Raw genomic sequence first — 15,577 nt, forward strand, 5'->3', positions numbered from 1 at the left:
TAGGAAATTCTACTGAATCCACCTAAACCCACTCTCCCCTGAAGCCTTTTCTATCCCACCCAAACAGAAATTGCTGACCTGTTTATGTTCCATTGCATTTTGTACACACTCCCTATCACATTATATTGAAACAATTTTTATAGATGTATTTGTTCCTTGTTCTTATCAGAACCCAACCAGAATATGAGATCTTGAATGAGAGTGAATTTTATATATTTTTGATCTCTAGCATTTAGTGTCTAGCATATAGAGGATGATCAATGAATCCCTGTTAAATGCATAAATGATTCACAATGAAACAAACCTTGCTCCTCAAATAATTTTAAACGTAATTTTGTAGAAAAATATTGAGTATCTTATATGTGTATTTTGATAGATATTAATAAATATATTATTGAAAGCAAAAATATATGAGAAGAAACTTATATTTTATCACTGACATATTTATTAATCACTCTTGGAAGAAAAAGTTATTAATGAGGTTCACATGAATGATGTACCACCATTACCGAACAGTAGTTATGAGCAGTCCCCAGTTTCAAATTCAATACCTTCTCGAAAACTTTATGAACTGCAGTCAGAGGTAGATTACAGCCTAAGCATGCATGCTTGAATGTTAAGAGAACTTTTGTTTATTTTGTTTTGTTTCAAATACTGTTGAAGGAGTAGAGAGGTAAAACATAAAACTTCCAATTTGAAGTACAAAATATTAGAGTTATCCGAGCTTAAATTGCAGACATACAACCTAGGCAATAGTTAAAAAATAGGGAACACATCAGCATCACCAAGAGAGCCCTTGAAAACCATACTCAGATCCTACTTCAGTGCAGGACACCTGGAAGGCTCAATCAAGTTCAGTAAAGGTGAAAGAGAAAAATAGCAAAAAGAAAGAGAAAAAGGGAAAGAGGGGGGCTGAGAAAGAAGATAGGAAGATGGAAGGGAGGAGGGAAGAAAAGAAGAGTGAGAAAGAAAGAGAGAGAGAGAATGCATTACAAAGACAATCCACTTCCAATAATGGCAAATATTTCAGCACTCCTCATGTGGGTAATGTACCTGCATAGCTTTCTGCAGAGACCTGATAAGAAGCCTCTACACTAGATTTAAATTTTTGGCTGGATACTTTACCACTCAGATTATGTGTAAATATTAGAATTCAAACTACCCCTCGCTGACATGTGCATAAAATTTTGAAAACCATTTTCTTAATAATGCAAGGTCCTTCAGGAGCTCCGGTATTTCTATTTGTCTCCCTTCTCAAGAAAAATGTTGTTTTCATAATAATGTCCATTTTCTTTTCATAGTCTCTTTACACTTGGTAGCCCAATATTATAGTTTGTGTAAATACCATGATTTTATTTTATTAATCAAAAGAGAGGTCAAATGTAAAATACTGTGACAGAAGACGCACACTGACAAAGGAAGGGCTGAAGTACATAAATCTCTACTATTTGAAGCACAGAACCAAATTTCTTATGACTTAAATTTTATCTTATTAAAGGACCCATAATAAATGACAGTCCATTTCACTGAGTGAGTTAGAAATTAAGAAATTAAGAACTGGACTTTTTTTTTTTTTTTAAAGATTTTATTTTTATTATTTATTTGACAGAGAGACACAGCGAGAGAGGGAACACAAGCAGGGGGAGTGGGAGAGGGAGAAGCAGGCTCCCCGCAGAGCAGGGAGCCCGATGTGGGACTCGATCCCAGGACCCTGGGATCATGACCTGAGCCGAAGGCAGTCGCTTAACCGACTGAGCCACCCAGGCGCCCAAGAACTGGACTTTTAAAACTAGCTCAAGCACTATCTTTTTCCAGTGACATTTTTCCTGACCAATTTTTCCTGACCATTTCACTACATGGTACTGACTCTTCCTTCTTTTTACTCCACTGTATCTCTATACTTATAAGATTCCTATTCAACTCAAATGAGCATAATTGTCTATGTTCTGTTACATTCCCAGATTTATAAATTACTCAAAAGATGAGGCTATATCATACTAATCTTGCATTTTTCAGTTTAGTTCAGTTCTTGGCCCAAAGAATGCACTTAATAAATATTTAATACATCAATGCCTTTAAAAGTCTATGAGAGTAATAACATACTTCTGCTTATGTTTTTCTAACGGCAGAAACTAATATTAAGCTAGAAAATGTGCAGTGAAGAATATTACAAAGCAGAAAAAAATATCTATTTAATTTCAATAACAAGAGACAACTTTTGTCAACACTGTTTTCCTTTACTTATCTATTGTCAAGTTCACACTTTATATAAGTCAATTACCCCTTTTTAGATGGGTGTTCACAAAGGGAGCTGTTTCTAAGTTACTACTTATGTCCTCCTAAAACTGTTTTTAAGGTTAATAGTTCTTAACTGCATTGAGACAAAAAAGGACAAGGAATGAAGTAATGAGTTTGTACAACCATCACCTATGTGGTGGTTGTTTTAATGATCTGGCCTTCTCTGTTTTTCTGACCCCCTTTTATAAAACTGAATAACTCTCACAACACTTTCAGTGACAAAGCATGCCTGATTTGTTTCAAGTCCGGATCTTTAGACATTTATGTTTATGTTTGTCTGCCCAGAGCTTTCAAATCACAAAACAACCTTGTGTACACATACTGATGAGGGGGCAACGCTGACAAATAATTTAGCTAATGCTGTTACATAAGAATTAGCTCTGCAGAACTCCTGCTATGATGCGAATTTGTTAAAAAGCAGGCTACAAACGTAATCTTCTTTCATACTTTGATGTTTGGGGTTATTTACTACCACCAGATTTTTGATTCCTGCTAAACATACACTTCAAATTTCATGACAGATATAAACTCTATGAGACAACTTATAACAACTTCTCAGAAAATTGCACATTTGAGGATCCAATTTCATTCTTTCATGCTACCACTGAAATCAGCCTTCCTTCTGATCACCAGGCAATTTTTCAACCTCTTTGAGATTTCTCTTCCTAAACAATTTCTTCCAGAAAAGCTTTTGGCAATAATTTTACACTTTAGTCAGCCCTGGTGATTTAGGTGAATTTTAAAAATCTGAAAATAGATTCCAGTGAAATGAAGCAGGGGCTCAACTTACCTGAGAGTCAGTGTCTCCCTGGTGAGAGCCTTGCTCTGTCACACTTAAATAGAAACTCAATAAGTGAAGACATGTTATTTTCCTTTTGTGTGCTTAGCTTTACAAATTCATTTACCGGGTGCCTGGGTGGCTCAGTTGGTTAAGCAACTGCCTTCGGCTCAGGTTGTGATTCTGGAGTCCCAAGATCGAGTCCCACATCGGGCTCCCTGCTCAGCGGGGAGTCTGCTTCTCCCTCTGACCCTCCCCCCTCTCATGCTCTCTCTCTTTCCCATTCTCTCTCTCAGGTAAATAAATAAAATCTTTAAAAAAAAAAAAAAAGAACTCATTTACCAAGGACATGCCAATGACTAAACTTCAGTGCTTCTCCTAAATAATACCAATTATTTTTTTAAAAGACGAGATTTGACATCAGCATTTGCTATAATGTGTGTGTGTATCTGCATAATAGTCAAGAACATACTTAGAATTTGACCTTTGGGTTCAAATGTTGGCCTTTCCATTTATTAACTGTGTGACCTCAGCTAGCTTATTTAACATCTCGGTGCCTCAGTTTCTCATCTATAACTGGTTTTAGTAGCAATACCAACTTCATAGGATTTTTGTGAGAATTAAACAAGTTCATACAAGTGAAGTTCTTAGAACAGTGCCAGGCAGGCAGACTTACACAGGCATCTCCTCAAGGCTGCCTGTAGGATGGGCATGTTTTAGAACCTTTCTAGAATACTGTTAGCAGTCAGTCCCTATGAATCAACCATATGAATCAAAAAATATTTTGCATTTTTATTTTTTTAAAAGATTTTTATTTATTTATTTGACAGAGAGAGAAAGCACACAAGCAGGGGGAGCAGCAGAGGGAGAGAGAGAAGCAGGCTCCCTGCTGAGCAGGGAGCCCAATGTGGGACTCGATCCCAGGACCCTGGGATCATGACCTGAGCCAAAGGCAGACACTTAACCGGCTGAGCCACCCAGGTGCCCTATTTTGCATTTTTAAAACTCTTAAAGATAAGCCTCTATATTGGTAATTCACCACAAAGTTTGATGATCTCACTACTTCTCACTAATAATTTTTATCTCTATTGTTTCTTCCACAAAGATGGAGAAAACATACATAACTATCTTTTGCACTAGATGATGACTAACATCAGTTGAAAGTTCCTTGTTTACCAAGTCCTATAGTAAGTGCTTTATATGTAGTTTATTTTATCCTCACAAATGCCTAAGGAATCAGGTTCTCTTATTATCACCAATTTACACACAGGGAAATCAAGGCTCTGGGAGATCACAGAGCTAGCTAGAAGTGTCAGAGCAGAGAATGAGGAGGTGTCTGTGTGACTACAGGGATAGAAGCTGAGTTCTTAGGGATGGCACTTAATTATGGAAGGGGCTACACAGGAAATTCAGTTTAATATCTTCATTTCCCAGTTGAAGAACCTAGAGCAAGACAGTGACTAAGCTGATGCAAAATCTAAGTCTCTTGCCTTAGTCTGAGGGTCTCTCTGTCACACCACACTGCATCCTCCTTTCCTTTAGTCTAATCCTGGATTTATATTTTCCCACTTCTTCAATGTTGAGTAGAAAGTCAGGGGAAAAAACATGTTTGCCCTGAATATATTCCTCCCCCCACACATCCATTTTTTCTCCTTTGAAGTAGCAACAACAGCTGCCAAACAACGATCCCTCGGGCTTAAAGAGCATCAGTCGGCTTCGCAGATGAAGGCAAAGATGAAAAGACAGAAATCCTTCCTTTAAAGAATTTTGCTAATGTTTTTCACTCTAAATTCACTCTTTCATTAGTGAACACTTTTAAGACAACCCTGAAAGCTCAAGGCAAGAGTAGCAAAGCACTGAATTCTGGGAGCTACAAGTGGTCCCTAATTGATTGCCAAGGGCCAAATGAAGGGGAGTTGGGTGAATGGACACTCAGGTCTCTATCTTCTCTAACTCATTTTGTTTAAACTCATCCTTTCCATAGCCTGCAGTCTCTTCCACCTTCCCTATGTTATTAGAGACAAAGGCAAGAGGAAGAAAAGATTGCTTCCAGGGGCACCTGGGTGGCTCAGTTGGTTAAGCAACTGCCTTTGGCTCAGGTCATGATCCTGGAGTCCCGGGATCGAGTCCCACATTAGGCTCCCTGCTCGGCAGGGAGTCTGCTTCTCCCTCTGACCCTCTCATGCTCTCTCTGTCTCATTCTCTCTCTCAAATAAATAAATAAAATCTTAAAAAAAAAAGAAAAGATTGCTTCCATATTTATTTTGGGTTCCAGTGATTTGAGCCCTTTATCAAGAGAAGACATAACAAGAGTTAGAAACAGTATTTCCTGGCTTAGACCAAAAGTGCTTGCATTCTAAATCTGAAATCTGGACAGAAAAAGCATGCTTAGCTTTAAGCATAATGTTTCAATATTTTATGCTATTACTTTACTCACATATATATATCCATTACACACACATAAAACACACATGCAAAATGCAATATATTACACTGATTCGTTTTGCAAAAAATAGGCTCTATTGTAATTCCACATTGAAAATTATCTCCTTTTAAAACCAAGGGCAAGTCAGGAAGAAAACAGTAACATATTCATTTAGTCATTCATTTAATAAATATTTATTGGGAACCTACTATGTTCTAGGCACTCTCCTAAGCATTGACAATACCCCAGTGAACAAAACGGGCAACATTCCTACCTTCATGAAGCTTAATTTCTAGTGGAAAAAAGCCAAATAATAAACAGGATGAATAAATAAAATATACTGGGATGCTAACTTGTGATAAATTCTAAGGAGAAAAAAAGTAAATATCAAAAGACAGTAGAAGTAACTAAATGAGAAGAGTAGAAATCTGAGATGGTATGATCAGCAAAGACCTCATGAGAAGGTAAGTTTTTATTTTTATTTTTTTTTATTTTTTTTATCTTTTTAATTTGAGAAGGTAATTTTTAAAAAAGAACAAAAAGGATTTAAGAGATTAGAATTCCACCAGAGAAGAACAAGTCCAAGGTCCTGAGTTGGAAGATTATTTTGTATCTCTGAGAAAAATGCCCAGGAGAGCAGAGTAGCTCCAGTGACATGAAAAAAGAGAAGAGTTGTAAGGAATGAGATCAGAAAGATAAAAGGAAACCAGATTATGTAGAACCTTACAGTTCAACATTTTGACTTTTACCATGTGCAAGACAGGATCTATCAAAGAGTTTTAAGCAGAGAGATAACATAATCTGACATATTTTAATAGAATCATTCTGGTTCAGGAAGTTAAAAATGGACTGAAGTAGTACAAGGTCAACAACTGGTAGCTTTTATAATAAACTAAATGAGAGATGATGATGACTTGGAGCAGCATGGTGGCACTGTGGTATGGTGTAAAATGCTGGATATATTTTTCAAAGTAGAGACTAGAAGACATGCTGATGGAATTGATAAGAGATATGGGGAAAAAAAAAAGTTAAATTTGAAACCTAACTTTCTGGCCTGACCAACTTAACCATGGATTTGAAATGGGAAAACTATAGGAATGTCTGCATGTATGTGTTTTATTTTATTTTATTTTATTTTATTTATTTATTTATTGGTTTTGTTTTGTCTGCTGGAGATGGGGAAGAAGCTCATTTTTTAACATGTTCAATTTAAGATGTCTATTAAACATCCCAGTGGAGATGTCAAGTAGATAATTGGATATACAGGTCTGAATTGATAGGAGAGGTCTGCTAGGAAGAAATGAATTTGGGAGTCATTAGCATATAGATGAGGAAGATTCAACAAAGAGACTGAAAAAGATAGGTCAGAAAGTAGGAGGAAAACTAGGTTGAGTGTGATATCCTTGACGTCAAGTGAAGAAATTACTTCAAGGAGGAGAAAGTAAAAGTCTAATGAATGCTGCTCATAGGTCAAGAAAGTTGAGGTCTGAGATTTGACTACAAGATGTGGGATCATTTAGCAATGTGGGGATCATCGGTAGCTCTGATAAAAATAATACCAGTGGAGTAGAGAAGTGTGGACAAAAACCTGATTAGAAAGAAATAAACTAAAGATGGTGAGTATAGACAACTCTTTCAAGAATGTATGCTATAAAGATGTGAGAAATAGGGGAATAAATAGATATAAAGTAGGATCAAGAAAGTACTGTTTGAATGTAAAATAAGAGATATAAGGGAGTGATCCATTAAAGAGGGACGATTTCTCAATGTCAGAAAGAATTAAGAGAGCTGTCTTTGAATAGGTCAGATGGATGTGATGTAGGGCAGACTACTCAAAGGGTGGTCCAAAAATGACTAGGAGACTGTCAGAAATGCAAATTATTTGACCCGATGTTAGAGCCAATAAATAAGACCTAAGGGTGGGACCTAAGGTTGTAGGTCTTAACAAACTTTTCAGGTAATTCCTATGCATGATACTCTGAAAGGTATTGACCTAGTGCAAAGGGGAGGGATCAATCTTACCTAGGAACACAGACAATTCATCCGTAACAACAGGAGAAAAGTGGTGTATGTGGGCTTAGGTGAGGTGGGTAAGTAGATATGGTAGTGGGACCTTACGGAAAATTTTCTAGTAATTACTCTGACTTCTCAATGAAGGAGGAAGCATGAATACTAGTCCCTTTTTCTGCTTTGAGTTGGACTATTAGTTCCAGAAACCCAGAGTGACATTGTGTTGCATAGCAGAGTTGTATTAATGTCCTCATATCCTCCAAGCCCAACTCAATTACTCCTTGAAAAGACAAACTTCCCACCTTTTCAGGGCCTAATGTTCCTTAAACTGATCTACATTTTCTGGCCCTGCCTCAATCATGCCATTTCTTACCAAAAAATAAGGCTACCATTTATGGAGCATCCGCCATGCTACAGGCACTTTTAAATATATTCTCTCATTCAGTCCTTCCACATTGATTCATTTATCCATTATTTTACAGATGAGAAAAATGGAACAGTTTATTTACCTAATCATTCACAAACCACGCTCTCCAGGGAATACAGCATCACCAAAGTGATTTCAACACAAGCACTCTGTTTTCCTCAATTTTATGCCACTCCTCCTACTTCTCCTACTTAAGTTGCTAACAGGAGTCCACTTTGTTTTTCCAGAGGTTACTTCAGTTTAACTGTTCTTTTAGCCAATCAATACAATTCATCTTTCAGTATTCTACCCAATTACTACTCTCTCCTCCTCCCCGGATTCTCCTCCTCCTCCCCCTTCTTTCCTCCCTCCTCCTCCTTCTCCTTCTTCATCAATCATTTCTTTACTCCCTACAGTTGTATCTTTACAACTACATCTAATATGCCATTTCCCTCTCTTTCTCAAACCATCCACAAAGTTTAAATTTTTTAAATTACAAAAATAAAGTATGAGTAGCCTATTCCTTCTTAAATTTTTTATTATTGAACAAGTAATATGAGTCTCTCATTTTGCCTAAAGTCAAACTTTTTGGTTTTCTATCATATTTTATGTGGCCATCAGGGCTTTTCATGTATTTACTGCCTAAGCTGGGTTCACCAAAAACCCACACATACCTACTACACAAATAGCCCCCAAACTAGAAAGTGTTTTGAGCTTTAAAACATTGTTAAACATTTGTGCTCTAAATCAAGCGGAAAAAATTCCAATGACAGAATATGCCAGTATTATATAAGATCACCTGTAAGTTTTTCTTGGTCAATATTTGCTTATTAATTATTTATCATATAGGTTTACCATGAAACATTTTCTAGGTAATAAAAGACAGGCTACCATAAAAAAAAATCTAATGAAAAAAAAAAAAAATCTAATGAATGTATTCATTAATCAATATCTTTCAACAGTCCATGAGCAATAATGCACTGTTGTGGGTTTTATAGTTATTGACCTAATTGAGATTTAAAAAAAAAAATAAGTGTGTAGTCAGGTCACATTTTCTGTTAGATTACTAGATATAGTAGTTTTTTCACTATTTTCTAGTGATAGAACTTTTCTTATTATTTTTCAAGAAAAGCGTATAGGTAATCATGTACAGGTAGTCAAATCTAGATATTATCTTAAAGTCTAAATAAAATCATTGGTAGTTTAACAAGACAGTGTGTGGCTAAATTAACCACTTTTGTCATCTATGTAGGACGCATTATTTTTACTAGGCCCTTGTGATCTAGTGAAATTAACTCTTTTCTGAACTCCATATGTATGGTACATTACCATTCAGGGATTTCCTCTACCATAGGTGACTCTTATCTGGTATGTGACAATTGTATTTCTTATCCTGATGAATATTCACCACCCAAACCCCAAATCTGAAATTCACCCACGTAACTTCCTCTCCCTCACTTCTTACATCTATTCAATCACTAAGTGCTATCAATTCACCTCAAATCTTCATGGAATCCATCCTTTTGAAGTTCACGAAGTTTCTTAGTCCCAGACCTCATCCTTTTTTGCCTAAACTAGGAGAACATGCCCTTAAGTGACCTTTTTGTTTCGGATTTGCTTTGCTGCTCCTGCAATACCCATCTGTCTATCCTCTATCACAAAAACGCCAAAGTAATAATAATTTGAGATATAAATCTCAATGACTAATGACTTCACTGCTTTACTCTAAATTCTTGAATTACATACAAGATAATTTCCGAACATCTTTGGGTGATCCTGAAGGTCTGGGAGCTGGTCACTGCCAGTATTTCCAACTTCATCTCTTGCTACTTACTCCATCACCACCATTCACACTATTCTTATGGAACTTCTGTAACCACAGGGTTTCTTGCCCTGAAAACAGGTTGTTACTTCTACATAGAATAATCACCTCCCCCATCTGCAAACTAGAACTCAACTTCTAAAATGGAAATTATAATGATAATCACTTCACTGGATTATGAGAGCACAGCAAACTATTTAGCTCTTTACAAATAGTAGCTATTTTTATTTCCCACAGCTAATAATCATTATAATTTAAGCTTTTTTATTTCAATGTGTGCCATTTAAACCTATTCTAAAAACAACACATTATAGATTTGATGTTATTGATAAACACCACTGAATTATAAACTTTCACTGCCGTTCTCTTTCCATTCTTTAGTTACTTGAATCTCTGAGAAATTACAAGCATTCCATCTGTGTTGTTTTTCTTTTTCTCTTTCTTTTTAAAGTATGCATTTTTCTTTTTTTTTTAAAGATTTATTTATTTATTCATTTGAGAGAGAGAGAGAGAGGAGGAGCAGAGGGTGAGGGAGAAGCAGACTCTGCACCCAGCACTGAGCCTGATGAGGGGCTCGATTTCACAACCCTGAGATCATGACCTGAGTGGAAATCAAGAGTTGGACACTTAACCAACTGAGCCACCCAGGTGCCCCTCTTCTTTTTTTTTAATTTGCAAATAAGAGCACTGGTTCCCCTGACATTCAATCCTATATTCTTCTAAAGATACTATTATTTTGTTGACTGATAGTTCATTAATAACTATAATTACCATCTGCCATGTTGCATCTTAAATTATCTAGCAATTGCATGTATATTAGTTTTCAATTCTGGAAATTAAGCTCTTGAAAAGACACTTCCCCCTCCTAAATCAGGTAAAGTTCCAGGTGTACTTTTCAAATAATTAGATTTGTAAATCCACTTTGCTTTCTGTTATTGCCACATTGTAATACTAATGCAAAATTTCACAGTCCTTTCTATGAATACTCTTATTCAAGGCTAACTTTAATATATAAACTATTGTGCTTTTATCCTTATTGATCTCTCATATCATATGATTTCTGAAAGGCACAAATAAGTAATATTAGGTTTTCTAAGCCTGTGGTTAAAAAAAAAAATAAGAGTCAACTAAAATCATTTGGAGGAAAAAAAAAAAAAGCCGAAATTCCTAGGTAATAGAAGCAAGAAAGACCTGAGGAGTCTCTTAAAGCTCTTTTTGAGAATAAAGGGCATACACACCTCTATAAATATGTATCTTTTTCAATTTTATTAAAGACATTTCCTTTATTTCTCCTGCCAAACTGTTTATGAAATATATATATCTTTGGCTGAGAATTCGAGCTACAAACAATTCCAGAATTCTCCTAAGGAATCAAAATAGTATGTTTCCTTCTTATAACAGGTTCCTTTTCATTTAATTTTCATTCAGCCATATTTCCCTTCATGTCTTCTTCTCTACATTTTTTTCATTTTAGAACACATATATTGTAAAAGACAAGGGCCTCTGATTTATTCCATTCGGGACCTGAGATTTGGATATGGGCAATTCATAGTATTTGTAAAAAGAATATAATAATACTATCCATAAACCCCAAATTCAAAATACACATTTGCCAACGGAACTCTGATAAACAGATCATTGAATTTTAAAGCTGAAAGGGGCCTTGGAGAGCATGGAGTCCAAACCTGAAAAATGAAAGCCGAAGAATGTTAAGTCACTGGCCAGTCACTCAACTAACCAGAGGAGAATAGGACTGGACCCTCAGGCTCCCTAAAGCCAAGTTCTGTGCTCTTTTTTAAGTCACATGTTTTCTCACGACAGACTTCTGGTATCGGTCTGTCATTCTTCACAAGGTGAAAATACAGTTAAGGGAGTTTGTCTTTTGTCTGACCAACTAGGAAGCATTCACTCTTCTTTTTTTTTTTTTTTTGAAGAAACATTCATTCTTAAAAGCAAAACTGGAAACATGAAATTTCCATAACAAAAGCTTTCCTCTAAGGCTGCCTTTTCTGTCTATTCACAAGTAAGTTGCCTAGGGTAATGTTCTCCACAGGCAGTAGCTATTAATCTTTGACTTTTTTTTTTTTTTTTAGAGGCAACAATGTTAATTTTAGGTTACCGTTAAAAAAAATTTAAAATCTCTTACTCTCAATATCTGATCATCTTGGAAATTCTTTGCAAACTTTGTTTTCATGCTCTGCCTAAAAGTACTCTGTCTACGCTGGGAGAAATCTGTAGATATTAAGTTTGATGTTTGAAATGTGCACTTTGGCAGACCTCCATCTAAAGGTGTATTTTTTATGAACAATAAAGAGCAGCTGATTATACTCACAGAAACCCCAGAGGAAATAGATTCTGTTGATGGAAACTGACTACAGGGGAGCAGGAAGAGCTCAACTTTCCCTCTCCCTCCAACCTTCGCTCTCATAATTACCAACCAAGCCCTATCAAGAATATTTCCTTTAATGAACCAGCAAAGTGTCGGGAAAGGAAGGGAAAGGAAGAGCAAGGCACTTCCCATGAGGGTGGGGGGAAAGAGGTTCTGTGAGCTTTCCCCAGCGATTAGAGCTGGGCAAGTTGATCTCTTTTCATGCTGTGGATGAGGCGTGCTGCAGTCACGCCTCCCGCTGCTAGCCCAGCACCGGGATCTTAATCAGTCACTATGAAAACTCATTAGCTCCACAGCAATGAGTCCTCCACTGCTGAAGCTTGGCGCTGTGCTTAGTACCATGGCAATGATCTCGAACTGGATGTCCCAAACTCTCCCATCCTTGGTAGGACTGAACACCACGAGGCTGTCGACGCCAGATACCCTAGTAAGTCACTCCGGTGGGTTTGGCCATCTTGGGAAGTAAGTGCATTAAACCAGTGGGCTTGATTTTGTAAACTGCAAAGGCTGAGATTTTGCTTCTCTGTTTACAGGGCGGCTTCAGTGATACAATATTTATGGGCTAACTTTAGTCATGGATATTTCTTTGTGAACACTTTAAAGCTACACCAAAAAATAAATGGACTGTCTGAGAAATTAGCTGTGAAAGGAAATACTTGACTCGTTAAATACTTAAAACTGATAAGCCTTAACTTAACTATATTAACCTGAGGTTTGGAAGGATTCTTTAAGAAATGTGTTTTGTTTTTTTATCATTTTACTTCTTTTAATGTCTGTAAAATTCCCGTGATTTTTCCTACAGAGTATGCTATCGAGTATATTCTGTCTAACCTAGTTTGCCTATAGCAGGTTCTTCCTTGGAATTCAATTCTTAGGACCGTTTGCAATGCCTTCAGTCCGAGAAACCAACCTCTTTTAAACACAAATTTAAAAACCTCAGCAATTTGAAGCCTGCCAAAAAGACTTTAAGAGAGCTAAGAAGCATAAGCAATATAAAACTTACTTGATAAATCATCTCCCTTTAATTGTTTAATTTTTTATAAAGACTCTCCTATCACAAGTCTTGCTCCTATAGCCTTCACTCACCTAAAATTAATGTCTTTTTAACCCTTCCCACATTATAACGAAGTCTTTTCTGGTAGTTTGAACCATGGTTTAGTTAGCAATACTCTAAAACCTTTCAAATAAAAATGAAAACTACTGGTTTTTCAGACAAAAGTTACAAATTCAAACAGAAGGAATATCCTCGAAAAATCATTTCCCTGCTCTCAGATAAAAAGATAGAGAAAGAATTAGTATTTGGAGCTCTTTACCTTATCTTTATCTTACCTTTTTATCCTATCTTTTATCTTTTATCGCTGGATTATGCCAGTAGATCGAAAAGTCCGATACTAAAAGAAAAGCAACCTTCCATTTTCAAGACTTATTTGCAGGTACTACTAATAATTAATCTATCAATGTGTAATTAACTGAATAGAGCCAAATCAAATGAATTACATAATTTGCTAGATTCAGCCAATGCTTAGGGCGTGGGCAGAGCACATGTGAAGCACACTTTGACCCACTTTTATGTTTACCTCCCTTAGGTCATTTAAGTCACCTTAAATCGCCTACTGTTGAAATTCCCCTCCTTACCTGCATGATGTATGTATGGCAAGAGGGATGTAAAAGAGATTTCTAGCTATAAAGAAAGCATGATATGTCATCAGTAAACAATTATAAAATCAAATCAATTTACATTAATATACACTGAGCCAAATTTTCTCAATGTTCAAGAACCTGATAGTTCTCAACAACTTAGTTGTTGAATTAACTCTTTCAGAAAATGAATCTAAACTAAGAAATTTATGAATGAGTTATACTCCAAACTTCATAGCTTGGTTCTGATATGTGTATTTTTTTGTGTATGTAGACATCGGTTTTCTTATTTCCTATTGTTGCTGAAGGAGGAGAATCAAATTTCCAAAATTATGCATGATCCTTTTAGGACTTCTAGTTATCTTATAAGGTTAAAGTAAATTCATTTTCTTTACTTCCTGATTAGTAATCTGTTGGTTGAAAAATATAAAGCATTGCTATGGTCTGTGAAGGTTCTGATACAGCCAAATCCTCCTTTGGGTGACAAAAAAAAAAAAAAAAACTTCGGGGAAGTTTACACTATGGTATTCTTCACTAGAAAGGAGCAACCAGCTTGCAAAAGCTTTTTTTTTTTTTTTAATGTTTTACAAAAGTGGCATACTTTACAGAAGAACAATGGCTATGACATTTCCCTACCTTAATTATTCAAGATAATTGCTCATACCTTATGATTCCCATGGTGAAAAATGAATGAATCTGTATTTCCTAGATTAAGATCATAAAATGTTAATGATGGAAAGGATTTCTGAAACCATCCAGGCCAGTTATCTTCACGCTATTTTTGGCAGTGGTGACTTTTTTACCCCCCCCCCAAATTAAATCTTATGTAATACACAATGAATAAATATTTGTTGAGTGAAACTTGAAGTGGAAATTCGATCTGTAAAACAGATCATGGGTCAAATAATAAATGATGGGGGGGCATTTATCGGGCCTCCACCATCTGCTCCCTCCCCACACAATCAACCCCTTGCCCTAGACAAGATTCCTCCAGAGAAACCTTCTAGCACTCGAGCTCAAATGGAAATATGAATGATCTAATCCAACCTCCTCATGCTGCAAGTGGGAGGAATGACCCAAAATGTGTAAGTGACTAAACAGCTGGTGAATGAGAGAGCCAAGGGAAGAAGAAAATCACCTGACCACAGTCCTGATCAGAGGAGTGGTCTCATCCCTTACTAGTCCTTACCCCGTCTGGCCCTGGTGCCACAGTAGGTTCGTTTTGCCCTGATCAGATGGTTTCCTATCACCCTGGACTCCACTTCCCTTCAATGGAAGGGTTAAGAGTGCCCTTCCTAGTAGATTTAGTTAGGATATCCTGCCCTTTTTAACATTCTTGCTGTATGTCCTCACTTTAGACAGTATGAATGGGATGAGCCTGCAATTGTGTAAACATCAAAAACAAAAACAAACAACAAAAAAAGAGTAGGTCTTAAAATTTGTTTTATGAGTGTTTATGGGATGTGCAGATGGCAAAAAGTACAGATTTACACAAATACGAAGTCTTTCTTTAGAAGGGTAGTTTCAAGTAACCTGAAAAAAAAAAGAGTTTCAATGATTAAATGCAATTAAATCTGTTTATAGCAAGTGTCTCTGAAATAGGCAGTGTGCATTTGATTGTCTCAAAAGCTGAAAGAGGTTTTTAAATTTCCAGGATATTTTTGTTAGTAAGCAGTTAAATACAGCTCCTTATTAGGGAACTATGCTCCCTCTCGTTTTTGTTAAAATCTAGAAACATTTCTTTACTCTCCTCTTTGGCCCTATTTTCTTTCTTCTTTCCTTTCTTTTTTCTTTCCAATTTATCACTGGGC

The 15,577-nt window shown here is 36.3% G+C and overlaps 1 protein-coding gene across 2 annotated transcripts in view; it reads left to right on the forward strand.

The window, feature by feature from the left end:
* The window catches only part of OLFM3 (olfactomedin 3), a 191,544-nt gene that overhangs the window by 131,628 nt on the left and 44,339 nt on the right, over positions 1–15,577 (forward strand). Inside the window, exon 1 of one of the 2 annotated variants that reach the window (XM_032422521.1) lies at positions 11,693–12,555. The exons of the other annotated variant lie outside the window; for it this stretch is intronic. Coding sequence (XP_032278412.1) covers positions 12,427–12,555 — 129 coding nt within the window. The 5' untranslated portion in view covers positions 11,693–12,426. Of the gene's footprint in view, positions 1–11,692; positions 12,556–15,577 lie in introns of those variants that run through there. 2 annotated transcript variants of the gene reach the window in all.

The sequence above is a fragment of the Phoca vitulina genome, unplaced genomic scaffold (assembly GCF_004348235.1).
Source record: "Phoca vitulina isolate PV1807 unplaced genomic scaffold, GSC_HSeal_1.0 scaffold2, whole genome shotgun sequence".
Taxonomy (NCBI): domain Eukaryota; kingdom Metazoa; phylum Chordata; class Mammalia; order Carnivora; family Phocidae; genus Phoca; species Phoca vitulina.